Below are 18,139 nucleotides of genomic sequence, written 5' to 3' on the forward strand. Positions count from 1 at the left end.
TACTCTGTCCTATAGGGTCACTATGAGTCAGAATTGACTCCGCGGCAGCGGGTTTGGTTTTGGGTATGAAATCTCACGTAAATACAGTGGCAGAAATAAATCACATCCAGAACCTTGGAGGCAAGGTAGTTTGGGAAATGTAGTTTGCATAATTCCAGTCCCTGTAATTCACAAAGTAGCATTTAGGTATGTGAGGATGAACCCTGGGTGCCCAAAAACACACACGGACCACACAGTAACATACTCTCGACAACTGAGTGTCACCACAGGGGATGTCAGCAACTAGAAACACTTGTCTTTTTTGCAAAAGAAAAAAAGGTAATTGTTTTTATAAGTTTGACTGTCTTAAATACTTTCCTGCAAGATGATCAGTAAATCTCTGTGGTCTATAAGATTTTCATGGTGACACCCTATTTTATTACAGAGAAGTGGTTTCTGCTATTTACACATTGTGCTTTTTATCTAATTAACCACACTGACAACATCATGTAGAATATAAACTACAACATGTCCTAATTCTCAGAAGTAAATATGACTACGACTTACAACAGAGTTCCGTTCCCACGACTCCGTAGTAAATCATAAATCGAAAAATCTTTTTTTTTTAGTTTTCATTATTATTGCCTTTCATTATCAATATCTTTACAAATCCGACCTTTGGCGATTGGCGTAAGAATGATAACATCAGCAAATTACTCACGGCAACATTGTATGTAGTACATATTACTAATGGTAAAAACCAAAAAAAACCCAAACCCATTGCCATCCAGTCGATTCCCACTCATAGCAACCCAATAGGACAGAGTAGAACTCACCCATAGGGTTTCCAAGGAGCAGCTGGTGGATATGAACTGCCGGCCTTTTGGATAGCAGGCAAGCTCTTAACCACTGTGCCAGCAGGGCTCTATACTAATGATAAGATGTAAAGAAAAAAAAAAAAAAAGGGTCGTAAGTGCAGTTCATGGTAACTAGTCGGGGACTACCTGCACAGTACTTACAGTAAGACCTACGAAAGCCGGAACCTGTATAAGGTGGAAATCTGTCAGAAGGAAAATTCAATTCCACTAAATAGTGTGGAAAACTTGCGAGACCTAGAAAAACAAGGTAGTCCTGGTGAGTCCTGGTCTCCCATGGCTCACTGTATTAGCTAACAAGCTGGACCTGGGAGATGCAAGAGCAAGCACCTTCCTCCTTCTCCCACTGCTGCCTGCGAACGAACCTCCTAGGTGGGTCCTTTCTCTCCCGCGTAAAATCTGGGGTGTTCACACAGCTTTCCCAGGAAATGCAGGGACAATAAGAAATTCGCCTTTTTTCTTTGCTTTTAAAAAGTCCCATCCGTATAACATCACAGCTCTAAAGCTTTTTCTTGCCAGCTGCAGCGTGCTTCCCACCCCACGCTCATCCTTCTCAAGTGCAGTCTGTTGACTGGTCCAGCTCGATTTAGGCAGAAACCTACTGGGATGATTTGATAAAATTGATAGGTTTTCTAGTTTCTTTCAGGTAATAAACAAGAGGAAGAGTTTTATTATTATGAAAAGAATGGTCTCTTTTTCTAAGTATTAGCAAGTCTCATCCGGTGTTAGACCAACACTTCAAATGCCATCTAATGGAAAGCGTCTCCCCTCTGGCAGTCTGGAAATCTGGCTAAGGAAGAGGCCAGGTCAGCTTCATTTCCCTCTCTTCCACTTCCTGAGCCCAAGTCCTGGGCTTTCCACAGTGCAGCAGGGGGAGAGAAGGGGAGGTCTCACATGGTCGGTGCAGGTGTAAGCTGGTGTTCGTGGCCTCTGGGAGGGAGCAGAATCCAATTGTAGCTTCTTTCTGTCACAGCTGCTTTCTTGTGGGTTCTCAGAGACTCCCCATCACTGGGGAACTCCGGCTGTGGTTGGGGACTCAGGGTCCCTGCCTCAGCCCCTCAGTTTCCAGCAGTCCTCCCTTCTGTTGGGGCTGTCTCATGCTTTCAGATGCTCCCTTTGGCTGAATTCCTTTTTCAAATGACCAAACTTGGCTCCCTTTCTTGCCCACAGGAACTCTGGGAACGCACGCCATTTCCAACGGAGCCATCTCTCCTTTTCTGGTTTTTCCAGAAGCTGGCCACCTACGCTTTGTCTTTTAGACTTTTGAGGAGTTAGATACCAGTCCCTGTGTCCCTCAGACTCCACAGGACACATCAAGCTCTCCAAAGGGTTCTCTTCAAGTGGCCCCTCATTGGCATGGGGTGAAAAGGAAGCGTCCCTGCCCTCTTCCCTTGGGAAGAAGGGAAATGTCCAGCATGCTGACACCAAATTCCAAAGAAATCTGCTCACTTGCTCTCACATAGCCTGGAGGTGAGCCCAGTTCCTCCTTCCCAATGTGCAGGAAGTGCTTCCCAAAGTTGCATCACAATCTCTTGCGTGTGGGGCACAGGTGGTCTAGCGCCTCCTCCCTTAAGAATGTGGAAGTACTTGGCACCTATGGTTTTCTTCTCAGCCTTTGGGGTCTCTGGTGAAACTGACACAGAAAGAATCCCATTTTAACAAGTGAAGCTTTACCACTGTCAGCCCCTCCTCCTCAAGGAACTTCCTGATTCCAGATGATTCCTGATACCTGTTACCCGATGATGATAGGTGGCATGAGAAAGTTGGCCTGTGTGACTGTTCAATGTCAGCCCATATATTAAATATTAGTATAATTAATTTTCTACGAAATAACAGGACTTATGTTTTTGGCATTATGGAAGATTAGATGTGCAGAGAAATCGCCCTCAATATAGGGCAACTTGAAGTGCTGGGTGAAATTTTAACAAAGAAAATACTTTTTGAAAGCATGACTGAGCTGGCAGGCAAGTAAAGGAGAACTGAGAAACTAGAGACCAGAAAGGCAGATAAAAAGGTGAGTGCCTAAAGCAGCATTTGCCCTGAGGGTACCTGCTGATCCTTGGCCACCTAACCCCCTGCTCTCAGGTGATTTGAGTCATAGCAACCCTATATGACAGAGTAGAGCTGCCCCATAGGGTTTTTGAGGCTGTGATCTTTACAGAAGCCAAATGTGCTACATCTTTCTCCCACAGAGCAGCTGGTGGGTTTGAACCACCAACCTTATGGTTAGAAGCCAGCTGCTTGACCACTGCACCAACAGGGCTTGTTCTTGGCTGCCTAGAGTCTGGATTTTAATTTGCCTCAAGCAGTCAGAAGGAAAGCAAGCCTGGGACTAGCAGGGTAGAAGTTAGAACATAGACAATTGTGCAATACTAGGACCCCCAAAGATTGGCATCCATTGCTGGTAATGAAAACAAAAATCCCTGACCTAGCCAAAAAGAGACATTTCTGTCTCAACCTTACCTGACAGTGGGGGAATGGAGTGGGAATGGAGGGCAGGGGAGGGGAATGGATGGGACCTCCTATTGTTGTTAGTTAACATGGAGTCGATTCCGACTCATGATGACCCCATGTGTGCAGAGTAGATTCTTTCAGAATCAAATCACCAGGCCTGTCTCCTGAGAGGTCTCTGGGTGGGCTTGAGCCACCAACCTTTTGGCTAGTAGTCGAGGACTTAACTGTTTGTGCTACCCAGGGACTCCATATTTGTGGCTGAAGTGCATACCATCTCTGTGGCCGAGAATCCTCAAGCTGAAAACTTAGTGTGCAGTGGTCCTGGGTTGGTAATCTCTGGAGGAATCTGGAAGAAGCAAACTCAGATACTCTTCAGAGGAACGCGGGTTAAATCTAGGCCTCAAAGAATGCCCATAGCTAAAGTTCCAAAGAGCAGGGGAATATCATAGTAATAAAAAATATCACCAAACACACACAGGCAAGTTAAAACCCAGAATCAAATGCGCAGGTGATTCAAGGTCTACCTCTGGTGCCTAGGGCTTCACTGTAGAAAACGCCCCTGAGGCTCCCAAGTCCCTTCTTAAAGCACCCCTAGGGCCTGGACCCTGGATTCTCCCCTTAGTCTCCAGTATTAGCTGAGAAAGCTGACGAACCCAGGGAAAACCAAGTGCAGAGGTCAAAATAACCAACTATTTGAAGAGTCCAACCACAAGAGAGACAACACACTGAACAGCCTGTACCAGACAAACCAGAATGGAACAAGACAGATCAAGAATTTAAAATAAGCATAATAAAGATCCTCACAGAGATAAGAGGGTAAAAAACAAGAAGAAACAAGTAGTTATATGGAAACAAATGGAAATACTGGGTATGAAATATGTAATAGTTGAGCAAACACAATATATTGGATGAAAATAAGAATGGCTGTAGATTTGAAAAATGAATAATGACCTAGATCAGCTCAAGGAATTTTCCCAGAAAGTACTGGAGAGTAATAGAGGGTTGGAAAATATGAAAGACTATTTAAGAGATGTGGAGAATAGAGGTGTCAATATCTGCATAATATGAGTCCCAGGAAGAGAGAAGAAAATGAATGGAAGGAACAGAATATCTAAAAAAATCCTAAGTGAAAACTTCCAAAAATAAAAGGTAAAAAAGACTCTAATTGAAAGATCTCATGAAGCACCAACCAGGATAGGGAAAAACCTAAACTTTGACACATGAGAGTAAAATTTAAGAACATTAAAAACAAAACAAAAAATTCTTAAAAGATTCTAGAGAGAAGGAACAGATAGCCCACAAGGGAATAAGAATTGGATAAACATCAGTTTTCTTATCAGAGACAATGGAGACGAAAAGGCAATGAAGTTACATTTTCTAAGCAATAAAGGAAAGAACTTTGAACCTACAGTATTATATCCAGCTAAACTTTTATTTAAATGCGAGGATACAACAAAGATACTTTCAGACATACTAGGCCTTAGAAAGTTTATGCCATAGCAAGCAAGGTTGTGTCATCTGCATATCAAAGGTTGCTAATGAGTCTTCCTCAAAGCCTGATGCCCCGTTCTTCTTCATACAGTCCAGCTTCTTGGGTTATTTTCTCAGCATACGGATTGAATAAGTATGGTGAAAGGATACAACCCTGATGCATACCTTTCCTGACTTTAAACCCCTTGTTCTGTTCAAACAACTGCCTCTTGATCTATATACAGTTTCCTCCTGAGTACAATCAAGTGTTCTGGAATTCCCAATTTTTTGCAATGTTATCCAAAATTTGTTATGATCCACACAGTCGAATGTCTTTGCACAGTCAGTAAGCACAGGCAGGTGAACATCTTTCTGGTAGTCTCTGCTTTCAGCCATGATCCACCTGACATCAATAATGATATGCCTGGTTCCATGTCCTCTTCTGAATCTGGCTTAAACTTCAGGCAGTTCCATGTCGACGTACTGCTGCAACCACTTTTGAATGATCTTCAGCAAAATTTTACTTGCATGTGATATTAACGATATCACATGATTTGATAATTTCTGCATTCTGTTGAATCATCTTTCTTTGGTAGCTGCCTTCCAAATTTCTTGGTATAGATGAGTGAGCACTTCCAGTGCTGCATCCATTTGCTGAAACATCTCAATTGGTATTCCATCATTTCCTGGAGCCTTGTTTTTGAGAATGCCTTGACTTCTTCCTTCAGTGACATTGGTTTTTGATCATATGCTACCTCCTTAAGTGGTTTAATGTTGACCAATTCCTTTTGGTACAGTGACTCTGTGTATTCCTTGTATCTTCTTTTGATGCTTCCTGAGTCGTTTAATATTTTCCCTATTGGATCCCTCACTATTGCAACCCGAGGCTTAAATATTTTAAGTTCTTTCAGCTTGAGAAATGCTGAACCTGTTCTTCCCTTTTGGTTTTGTAACTCCAGGTCTTTATATATTATAATACTTTACTTTCTCTTCTTGAGACACCCTTTGAAATATTCTATTTAACTCTTTTCCTTCATTATCTCTTCCTTTCCCTTTAGCTATTCTACCTTCAAGAACAAGTTTCAGAGTCTCTTCTTACATCCATCTTGGTCTTTTCTTTCTTGTATTTTCAGTGGCCCCTTGCTTTATTCATGTATGATGTCCTTCATGTCATCCCACAACTCGTCTGGTCTTCAGTCATTAGTGTTCAATGCATCGAATCTATTCTGGCAATGGTCTCCAAATTCATGTGGGATTTACTCAAGGTCATACTTTGGCTCTTACTGTCTTGTTCTAATTTTCTTCAGCTTCAACTTGAACTTGCATATGAGCAATTGACAGTCTGTTCTTGGCCTTGTTTGGACTGATGATATTGAGCTTTTCTATTGTCTCTTTCCACAGACGTAGTAGATTTGATTCCTGTGTATCATATCTGGTGAGGTCTACGTGTATAGTCGCTGTTTATGTTGTTGAAAAAAGGTATTTGCAATAAAGAGGTCACTAGTCTTGCAAAATTCTATCATGTGCTCTCTGGCATCGTTTCTATCGCCAAGGGCATATTTTCCAACTACTGCTCCTTCTTCTTTGTTTCCAACTTTTGCATTCCAGTCACCAGTAATTAATGCATTGTGATTACATGTTTGATCAGTTTCAGACTGCAGAGGTTGGTAAAAATCTTCAATTTCTTCATCTTTGACCTTAGTGGTTGTGTGTAATTTTGAATAATAGCTGTATTAACTGGTCATCCTTTTAGGAGTATAGATATTATCCTATCACTGACAACATTGTACTTCAGGATAGATCTTGAAGTGTTCTTTTTGACGATGAATGCAATGCCGTTCTTCAATTTGTCATTCCCAGCATAGTAGACCATATGGTTGTCTGATTCAGAATGACCAATATCAGTCCATTTCTGCTTACTAATGCCTAGGATATCGGATGTTCATGTGTTCCATTTCATTTTTGACAATTTCCAATTCTCCTAGATTCATTCCTGATGTTTATGAGGGGTTTTTTTGGAGGATGATGAAAATGTTTTGGAACTTAATGTATGGTTGCACAGTTCTGTGAATGTTTTAAAAACCACTAAACTGTACTCTATAAAAGGGCAATTAAAAATTATTTTGTTGTGTTTTAGGTGAAAGTTTACACAGGAAATTGGATCCCATTTAACAAGTTTTATACAAATTGTTCTGTGACATAGGTTACAATTTTTACAATGTGTCAGCATTCTCATTTTTTCCATTCTGTGCTGTTTCCATTGATCTAGCTTCCCTTCCTCTCCTTGCCTCCTTATCTTTGTTTTGGGTAAATGTTGACCGTTTGGTCTCATATAGTTGATTGTTTAAGGGAGTACATTACTCATGGGTGATGTAGTTTATTTTATAAACCAATCTATTATTTGGCTGAAAGATGACCTCCAGGAGCAGCTTCAGGGGTAAGTTCAAAGGGTTTCTTAGGGGATAATCTTGGGGGTTCCTCTGGTCTCTATCAGTTCAATAGGTCTGGCCATTTTTAGGAATTCAAATTTTGTTTTACATTTATCTCCCATTCTACCCGGGACCTTCAAATTGTGTCCCCCTGGTCAGAACAGTTGGTAGTGGTAACTGGGCACCATCTAGTTTTTCTGGTCTCAGGTTAGAAGAGCCACGGTTCATGTGGGCTATTAGTCCTATGTACTAGTTTCTTCTTTGAGTCTTTAGTTTCCTTCATTCTCTTTTGCTCCAGACAAATAGAGACCCATAATTGTATCTTAATGGTAAAAGTGTGATTTTTATGGTGTGAAAATTATATCTCATTGAAGCCATTATTTTAAAAAAATCAGAAAATATATCTGTGATGGTTCAGATTGTGTGTCAGCTTGGCTGGGCCATGATTCTCAGTGTTTTGGAATTCTTGTGATGTTGTGGTCACTTCTCTGTTGATATTTGATATGTGATCACCCCCACGATGGGATCTGCTGTGAGTAGCCAGTCGGTTGAAGGGGAGTTTCCTTGGGTGTGTGGCCCAAATCAAGTGTGGCTGAAAGTTCTGGCAGGGCTTGGGGGGCTTTTTCTCATTCTGGATCCAGCAGTTGGCTCCTGTTCATCTGACCTCTGGTTCTTGGGACTTGAGCTAGCAGCTTACCTGCAGTCTTGCCTGCTCATCTTGGGATTCATCGATCTTCACAGCCTGTGGGTAACAGCCCTGCTCTCTGACTTACCCATCTTGAATTTGGTATCCCCTGTGCCTATGTGAATCAGGAGAAGCCCTTATCCTGACCTCTGGACTTGGGATGTTACAGCCTCTCAACCTGCATGAGTCATTTCCTTGATATAAATCTCTCTCTCCATATATATTTATACACTGTTCTGGTTTTGCTTTTCTAGAGAGCCCAGCCTAAGGCAATATCCATAATCATAAAAAAAAAAAAAAAAGAAGGTTGTAACATGGCTAAGACACCAGTAGAGGGGAATGGTAGGAAAAGACCAAAGAGAAATGTTTTATTTCCAGGGGGGCATAAAGATATTGACAAAGTTGAAGGAATTTATACTTGAAAATGAACATAAATATGAACCTTAACCACATAGATAAGCCCCTAGAAGATAAAAAGTGTGCTCAAAATTTAAATTCAGCAAAGGAAAATGCAATCTATGTACTGGAAGGCAGGAATGGAGAAAAAATAGTGCTATAAGTAGAAAACAAAAAATATAGCAGAGAGGCCCTAATAGGCATTATTTACATTAAAGTTACAATACAAAAAATTACAATGTTACAGAAATTATAATAAAATCACTAATTAGAAGACACACACTCAGAATGGATTAAAAGAAGATCTAGCAAAATGCTTTAAAACTAAATGATGCAGAAAGTGAAAATAAAGGAATGAAGAAAATATTACAAAAAAATATAACCCAAAAGATAGCTGGGTTATTAAAATTTAATACTAGGCAGGGCAAAACATGTGATAAAAAATGAGATTATATATTGTTAAAAACAACAATAGATGAAAAAGATATAACCATAATGCACATATATGCACCCAATAACATTCATAATGCTTTGAAAAATTAAAAATAAGAAGCAACCTCTGGAAACACTAATCAAGAAAAACATATGAGAGAAGATGCACATACACAAAATAGAATGAAACTAGTGGGAAAAAAACAGAGGCAACAGAGATTATAAAGAAAAAAATACTATGAGTAATAGCAAAATGAATACATTTGTTAGAAATTTTCTGCAAGTGTTGTCATATATAGGTGTTAAGGAAAAGCACTTGATCTAATTCAACACATACATATGATCAACATTACCAGAATATTAGGAATAGAACTTTAAAATATATACCTTAAAAAAATACATATATATTTTTTTATTGAGTTTTAAGTGAAAGTTTAAACAGGGAATTACGTTACCATCTGGCAATTTCTACACAAATTATTCAGTGACATTAGTTATATTTTCACAATGTGTCAACATTCTCTTTAACTGTTCTGGTTGTTCCATTTCCAGTACTATAGTTTTCGTGCCCCCTTATCTTCTCATCTTTGCTTTAGAGTAATTGTTGCTCTTTTGGTCTCATATAGATGGTTTTTTAATGGAGCACTGTGCTCACGGATAGTATCTTTTATTTTGTGTGCCAATCTGTTGTTTTGCTAAAAGGTGACCTCAGGGGATAGTTTCAGTTCAAGGTTTAAAAACAGGGAGTCTTCTAGTCTCAATTGGTCCAGTAAGTCTGGACATTTTAAAAGAATTTGAGTTCTTTTCCAGGTTTTTCTCCTGTTCCTTCAGGGTCCATCTATTGTGGCCCTGATCAGAACAGTCAGGTGTGGCAGGTGGACACCATCTTGTTCTTCTGATCTCAGGGTAGATGAGTCCGTGGTTTGTGTAGGCTATTAGTTCTATAGACTAGTTTCTTCTCTGAGACTTTAGTTTCCCTCTTAAGAATAGAACTTTCTTAATGTCATAAAAACTATATACTAAAAATCGACCACACTTAGAAGACACATTAGATATTTTCTCATTAAAATCAGGAATAAAACAGAAATGCCACCTTCACCACTTCAGTTTAACATAGTACTAAAGGACAAGTCTATTCTAAGACATCATGTACCTGTTGCCATCGAGTCGATTCCAACTCATAGCATAATACTAAAAATTGGAAACCCTGGTGGCGTAGTGGTTAAGTACTACAGCTGTTAACCAAAAGGTCAGCAGCTTGAATCCACCAGGTGCTCCCTGCAAACTCTATGGGGCAGTTCTACTCTGTCCTATAGAGTCACTATGAGTCAGATGTGTAGGAGCCCCTCAAACTGAGGCACTTGGCCCTAAAAAAACGGCTAGTTTGGGTCTGAGTCCAGGCTTCATCTTAATGCTTGCTAACTTCTCTAGCATTCTGTGACCTTTGTACAGACTTAAAAGTCTGTAAATAGGAAACAGTTTCTTTGTGGTTAAGCCAAGGATAAGGGAAGAATATTCCTGAGAGAGTCCTGATGGCCTTAAGCTTATCCAACATGTCCAGAGGCAACCACCCTCCAGAAATATATTGTTCCTCTATTTTTTAAACCAAATGTCCTTGGGAAAAAATACTTTGTAATCATCTTGTGGCCACCTATATAGCCCTATAGCCACTACTTCTGCAATTATCTTGTATAACCAATCCCAATAACCCACATATATACTCCAAACCAATCCCCTTTGGCTGCTCAGTTCAAGATATCCTGCCTCCAACTACCTTACCTTACCAATTACCAATCACAGATTTGCACTGTTGTTATTGTTGTTAGGTGCCATCAATAGTTTCTGACTCATAGCAACCCTATGTACAATAGAATGAAACGCTACACTGTTAGTTCCTGGTTTTGCTACATAAATGGACCCTTTTCCCCCTCCTCTTCTCTGGAACATTTGTTTCACTTTTTGAGATCAGATGTTTCCCTGGTTTGGACTGATTTTGAACCTTCAATAAATCTCCTTGTTTATACTTAATGGAGTATGTGTTCATTACTCTTTGACGTTTATTGGCGTCAGAAGTGGAATTTGAAGGTGCATTATCTCTAGTGGGCAGCCACCTGGACATTGAGGTTTTGGCACTCCAGTACCAAGCACAGGCCCCTTGAAGCCCTCCTTTCTCCCAGAGTTCTTGTAAGCCACCCAGGTAAATAGCCTCTCATATCAAACTCCACATCCTTGCATTGAGTTTTTCAAGATTTATTGTTGGTTATCTGTTTCTGTTATCTCTTTTGTACTTTCATTTTTCAGTTTGCTCTCTGAACGTTTTGATGAGTTCTTGCCAGACTAGGCTTGGCGAGGCTATGTAGTGGCAAATCCCTTATAAGACTCCAGTCTGATCTCAAGAAAGCCAAAAGATTTACCCCTTTAAAGTTTGAACTTTTAAGTGCACACATTTGTTTTTTATCCCAATTTGAAATGAGTAACATCAATTTGCAGGGGAAGTTAGCAGCTCCTGACCTGTTTTGTGAACAAGCACTTCCACCCCATAACATGCTCATTCTTAAGCAGCTGGCACCACCTAACCAGGGACAGTTTAGAAAAATCAGTGACTAATTTGGGATATTTGGAACTTTCTAAGCTGATCTTTGCGTGCAGTAAATCAGAAAAACAAGGCTCCAAAGTGAAATAGCTTCAATGGGATACATATTCCGGTTGGTATCTAGAAGCTTCCAAAAGGTATTAGATAACAAATTGCCTCCTTACAGGACATTCTTATCTAAATTGACTGGGCAGAACAAAGAATTACAGTGCCAAAATCCTATTCCTATACCCTCTACTCTTTTGCTGACTCCCTCTCCTTTATAACCTACTTTGAAACCTGTCTGAAATGTCCTTTAAAATCCATCTTAGTACAGAAGGTGAAGAGCCTTCCTATATTACTTTTGCCCCCTACACATGCTCAGAGCCATGTAGCACTATAAAAGATTTTCCAAAGCTATGTGAATGTCCTTACAAGTCTACTGAGTAGCTTATCAACCTGGGCTCCCAAATTTGTTTAAAATAGTCCATATGATAACTGGGCTTCTAATAACTAGTTTGAAAAACTTTGATATAAATCAGTGTATTTGAAAAGTGTACTGAAAAGAATAAATTGTTCATTTTAATTGGTATAACAAGGCCTTAAAAAAGGACAAATTATTCTAAATTGTTTCTCTAAAGGATCCTATAAAGCATGCAAAAGCTACAAAAGAAAAAAAAACCAAACCTGCTGCCATCAAGTCGATTCCGACTCATAGTGACCTTATAGGACAGAGCAGAACTGCCCCATAGGGTTTTCAAGGGATGGCTGGTGGATTCACACTGCAGACCTTTTGATTAGCAGCTGAGCTCTTAACCACTGTGCCACCAGGGCTCCCTGCAGGAGATATGGTTATGAAAATATGATAATTTCCTACTTCCAGAAGGTATTATTAAATTAGACTATGGCGTCAAGAAATTTACCCTGATTGGTTAAATGATAAATATATAAATTAAATAGTCTTAATAGCCCCAGGAATTGATGAAAATAAATTCATTCTGACAATAGTTTTTATATTTATGTCAACCTTAAAAGCAAAATTTTAAAAGCAAACCCTTCGAGACAGGTTTGTATTGAGTGGCTTTGAAAGAGACCTTACAGGCCCTTTCTGGAATACTCTGATAACTGCCACCACCAGGATAATCGAGCAGCTGCAATAGTGGGGAAAACTAAAATAGGGGGGCCGTCTCTGTGTAACTAGCAACTGGGCTAGTCCAATACTGCTTGCCCTTGAAATGGTGGAGGTGTGGCTCTACAAATGACTGAGGGCTCTGTGAACTTTGCCCAAATCTTCTGACATTTAGAAATAATTAATACTGAGGAAATTAAGAGAAACAACCTTGCAGACAAGGTAGCTAAACAAGCTGCTTCTAAACGTGTTCTTGCCTTTATAATGAATAAGAAAAAAGATTTCCCAAAATTGTTTATTAATGACTTTAATTTTCATACATTAACTTTAGAGAGACTTTTAAAATACCAACAATTAGCTCGAACAGAAGAAATCAGAACATGGGAAAAGGCTAAAATGCTTTAGAATGAAATTAGAAGGAAAGAATTTAATTATTGCTTGTCTTTCAAAATACACAGACCAACTTAAACATATGCAAATGAACTGAGATCTTAATACTTAGGTTTAATAATAAGTGTGTTCATTTTTGCCCCTGAAAAGGTTGTATTATAAGATATGTAACAAAGGCAAGAAATTTAAAAGTTTTATTAAAGATAATTAATTTGATATAAAGTTCTTATTTACTGCAAGTTTAATAGGTTAATTTATGAGATTTTTAAGAATTTTAATGTCAAATAGCAAATAATTGAATTTCTTGCTGTTAAGACAACAAAATTTTATTTAATTACTGGGTTGAGGATTTAATTTTATTCTTTGTTCAATCTGCTTTGAAGGGAAAGGTTCAACAAAATAATTCCCTGAGACTAAAAAGCTATGAAATATGTTAAAATCCTAACAAAGTTTTGCTCAATTTTAATAACGTTGTTTCCTGATTTTACTGTTTATTCTGTGTTATCTACCTAAGAGGCCAAAGTTCATGTTAACTTTATGCCCTTGACTGAGAAAACAAGTCACTTGGCTTTGGAGAACAACTAAGAGTTTTTTTACCTTAAGATCTTTGGTCAAATAACTCAAGTATTGTTTCCTCGGTGACCTAGGATAAACTCCTGACAACTCTGAAACTCATGGAAAGACACATATTGAAAAAAATTGTTTCTGTCTTATAAAGAAAATAATTTTTAAAAGATTTATTTAATATGTTACCACTTATATAAAACATGCCAAATCTGGAGAAGTATCAAATTTTCTTTGAATTAAATTTTATATATCAATAATGTTAGCCTGATATTAAACAAGCACACATTATGTCATAATATTATTATTTCAATTGCTAGTTTGATCACAACTTTGTTTCCTTTGAATTTAGCATCATCAAGGCCAATGGTTTTAGCTACAGAATACACATTGTTTACACACTGAGTTTTATTACTATTCAGATGTTTAGAAACTTAATAATCTTAATATATTCTTAGTATATCCTAACTATTTAATATTATGTCTTAAGATTGTTAGGTGTTGTATCTGAAGCTCTCTGAAAATAGCTTAATCATTATATTTAAAGACATTTTCATCTAAAAGTTTTTATTTTGAACTGACTTGATTTAGCTTTGCATTACTTTTGTAGCTAATTCCCATCAAGTTTTTCACTTAAAAATATTATTATAAATTAACCATGAACATTTTAAGTTGTCATGTGCAAATAGGTTTTAAGGAACTAAATTGAAAATGTTAGCATGCCTTGAAAAACAAGAGAGAAGGAAAAATGACTGGTTGTAAGTTTTTAAGAGAGAAAGAGGGAGAGACTTAAGGAATAGAGACTGAGGGAGTAAGAGACTGCATGAGAAGAAGATTTGGACAAAAACAGAAAGATTAAATGAGAAAGTAATACAGGGGATAAAGGAAAGAATGAATGAGAGACAGGAAGACAAAAATGAGGTTTGAAATAAAGAACTATGTTAGTAGCTGAAGGAACAGATAACTAGGAAAAAGGCCAGTGTTTAAGTTAAGAAAGAAGATCTATATAAATGAAGAGAAGATAAATTATAGCTAAAGTAAGAGTTAAAGAAAATAATTAAAAAAATTAAGAGCTGTGAAAGCAGTAGAATCATAGGCAGAAAGCAAAGGAGCAGATTACAATCTAAGGATAATTTAAATTTAAAAGATTTAATAATATCTGAAAATCAGGGCTCAGATTCAGCCTCAGAAAGTGAAAGAAATGTCTAAGATATTAATTTAATGGCTAATAAGGTTAACTTTGGTACACCAGCTTCAGTTGTTTATAACATTAAACTCAGAAGGACTACAAAAGTGTGACTGCTAGAGACAAATCAGTCATGGAAAGAAGAGATAATATATTTAAAATATTTTTAATGCATTGTCCTATTCTGTTATATCAAAATATGGACATATTTTAAGCTTTCTTGTTGAATTTGCATATCCTTATAAAATATTATTTTTTATTATTTTTTTAGAGAAACATGTTCATACATTGCAGACTCTGGGTGCCAAATTATTCAGATAGCTGCCCTTTTTATATAAATATCACCTTGGCACCTTGATCAGCTTAGACCAAAGTTCTTCCCTTAGTTCTTTTGAACCTGAGGTCCATGCCATTTGGATCTCATAAACTTACCTCCTATGAAGTAGATACCAGAAGGCACATGGCCCTCCCTAATGTTGCTTATACTGACTTCAGTATTGTTCAACCAGAATTATTGAAATATTGCCAATCTGCAATGCAATATCCTAAGGAATATTTTTCACAGGTTAAAGAAGACTTTGACGACCAGAAACCAGAATCCCAAAATTTGCCTAACATTGCCCCAGTAGATTATGTATACTGGAAGAAACATCAACCAAAAGAATCCTTAGAGCCCCGTTGGAAGGTACCATATTTAATCCTCCTTACCAACTCCTGTGCTGCTAAAAGGAGTCAAGCCCTGGATCCATCTGTCCCAGCTTAACTGAGCTACTTTTCTGGAATAGTCAGCCCCCGGAGACTTAAAAATCACCTTTAAACGATCCAGTGGCCAGAAGGAGGTGACATCCAAAGATCACAGAGCCAAAATCTATGCAAATTGCTGAAATTCGTGAACTTTATTAAAACTATTCATATGGTTTTAGTTTTATTACATACTTGTGATATATAATCAAAAACTTGTTTAGCTTTTATTTTTCTTTGATAAATTTTTCTAACGCTTGGACAGAAAAATGCTTTTGTTAGATTAGTCCAATCGATCGCTAATATTGGTAATTTGACTGAATGTTGGTTCTTTCATTCTTCCTCTTCCCCACAAACTGTGCATGAAAATTCAGACCCATTGGTTTCTCCTATACTGAATTATAGTTTTGTAACCCCTGCTACCATTCATTTTAACATTTTTAAATGAGCCATACGTGTTAATGACTATGGCATCCTCCTGGGTTGTTAGCCCAACCTCAGGTACCCTGTTTTAATTTAACCCAGATTGATGACAGGCAATGTAAAATTGCTCCGATGAAAGAAACTTCTTACATACGAACAATATCTTGAATAATCCCTGAGTCCAGTTTAGAATGTCTGAGAGCATTATGACCTTGCTCCTTTTGTCACAAAAGATAAAAAACTGTCTAACTAAAACTGATTTGGATGAATTTTGTCCCACCTCTGCACTAAGCTCTGAAACATGCTAAAAATGTGATGATTATCCACCTGTAATAATTCTTTAACAGAAACAGCCCGAGCAAGTCAATCGATCCATCCCATTTCCTTATGATTACACTGGAAGGAAAATGATTTGTGCTCCTTATGTATTGTATGTGGGGGATCCAATTACCCCACAGTGAAAGAACAATGTCTGGTTAGCCAACCTTATGCTTGGGCGCTATCTTATTTGAATAGCTGGAACATGACAAGCCAATGTACTTGAGGCCTTTTGGGAATCCCTCTAGAGGTCCATTCCTAAGAAGAGAATAAACACAGGGCTGATGACTTCTAAAATCTTACTCACCATAAATGAGATGCAGACTCTTTGAAATGGGTGGACCAAATGAAATACCAAAGTCCTATAGCTGAAAAAACCCAGATTAGAATGGGTATTTCTCTGAGCCTTTCTATTCTGGTATGGATAGAAAAATTTTTTATGGCTCAAATCACTGATGATATTGCAGATGAAATGGCAGCCTACCAAAAATCTTTAAATTCTCTATATAGAATGGTTCAGACCATAGTTCTAGATTTCATCCTAGCACAAGGTGAGGTTTGTGCAATCACTAACTCTTCCTGTGTATATGGATTAACACCTCAAGGCAAAAGGCTACTTGATTACATATAGAAGATTCTGGTGCCCATCTGATTGGTTTGATATCTTCAGCTGGTTACCAAAAAGCACTGGCTTATGGATCAGATCACTGATGTTAACAGGTTTAATTATATTTATTTTGCTTGTAATTATCATTGGAGCTATCAATACTACATGAAAGCTACATCCAACATTTTGGCTCAAAGAGCCAACCTAATGCCTCTGAAGAGAATTATATATAGAGATAAAATTTGTTTCAATAACAAACTGGAGGAACCTCACACCTTAGACTAGTCTTTTGAAAAAGTTTAAGCTGATCCTCTAATATGACTCTGTTCCACATAGCTTCTCAATTAAATACCACAGAAGGAGAATGCTAAGCCATGAAATGGTGAAGAGACCAGGTGGTGGTGCTTGGCTACTTGAATAGTAGTGTTTGAAGTCTTAAAAGCTTACCAAAGTAAGCAGTCATCTAAGGGATAATATAATCATCCAGTCCATGTGGAAGAAAGCATTCTTATAGTGATCAGCGGATGTTCATAGAAATCCTTGATCAAAAGAAGGTAATGTATAGGAGCCCCCAAAACTGAGGCATTTGACTCTAACAAAATAGCTAGTCTGAGTCCAGACTCCATCTTAATGCTTGCTAACTTCTCTAATATTCTGTGGCCTTTGTAAAAATTTAAAAGCCTGTAAGTAGGAAACAGTCTCTCTTTGTGGTTAAGCCAAGGATACGGAAAGAATGTTTCTGAGAGGGTCCTGATGCCCTTAAGCTTATTAGACATGTCCAGAGCCAACTGCCTTCAAGAAATATATTGTTCCCTATTTTTTTTTTTAATCCAAATGTTCTTGGGAATAAATACTTCGTAATCATCTTGTGGCCACCTGTACACCCCTATAGTCACTACTTCTGCAATTATCCTGTATGACCAATCCCAATAACCCACATATATACTCCAAAACAATCCCCTTTGGTTCCCTACTTTGAGATATTCTGCCTTTGACTACCTTACCTCACCAAGCACCAATCATAAATTTGCACTGCTAGTTCCTGATTTTACCACATAAATGTACCTTTTCCCCTCCTGTTATCGGGAGCATTTGTTTTGCTTTGTGAGATCAGATGTCTCCCCATCTAGACTGTTTCTGAATCTTCAATAAATCTTCTTGTTTTTACTTTAATAGTGTACATGTTTATTACTCTTTGACAACATAAAAGTGCAAGAATTGGGAGAGAGGAGATAAAACGGTCATTAGTTTAGATAAGATCACCTACACTGAAAAGCTAGTAAAATAATTAGATGAGTTACTAGAATAAAATAGTTTCGCAAAGTTGCTGAATATAAAACAAATTTTCAAAAATCAATAGCTCTCCTTCATATTGGCAATAACTAGGAAATATAAGGATACTATTCAAAAAAGCAACAACTATAAAGTAGTTGCTATGAGTTAAAATTGATTCATCGACAATACGTTTTACAAAGTACCTAGAAATCAA

The 18,139-nt window shown here is 37.9% G+C and overlaps 1 protein-coding gene across 1 annotated transcript in view; it reads right to left on the bottom strand.

Moving 5' to 3' along the window:
* Positions 1 to 2,297: 2,297 nt before the first annotated feature.
* Positions 2,298 to 18,139, bottom strand: part of UBN2 (ubinuclein 2) — a 99,490-nt gene continuing 83,648 nt past the window's right edge. Inside the window, exon 15 of the mRNA XM_049893127.1 lies at positions 2,298 to 2,487. Coding sequence (XP_049749084.1) covers positions 2,449 to 2,487 — 39 coding nt within the window. The 3' untranslated portion in view covers positions 2,298 to 2,448. The remainder of the gene's footprint in view (positions 2,488 to 18,139) is intronic.

Source organism: Elephas maximus, chromosome 8 (genome assembly GCF_024166365.1).
Source record: "Elephas maximus indicus isolate mEleMax1 chromosome 8, mEleMax1 primary haplotype, whole genome shotgun sequence".
Classification (NCBI taxonomy): Eukaryota; Metazoa; Chordata; class Mammalia; order Proboscidea; family Elephantidae; genus Elephas; species Elephas maximus.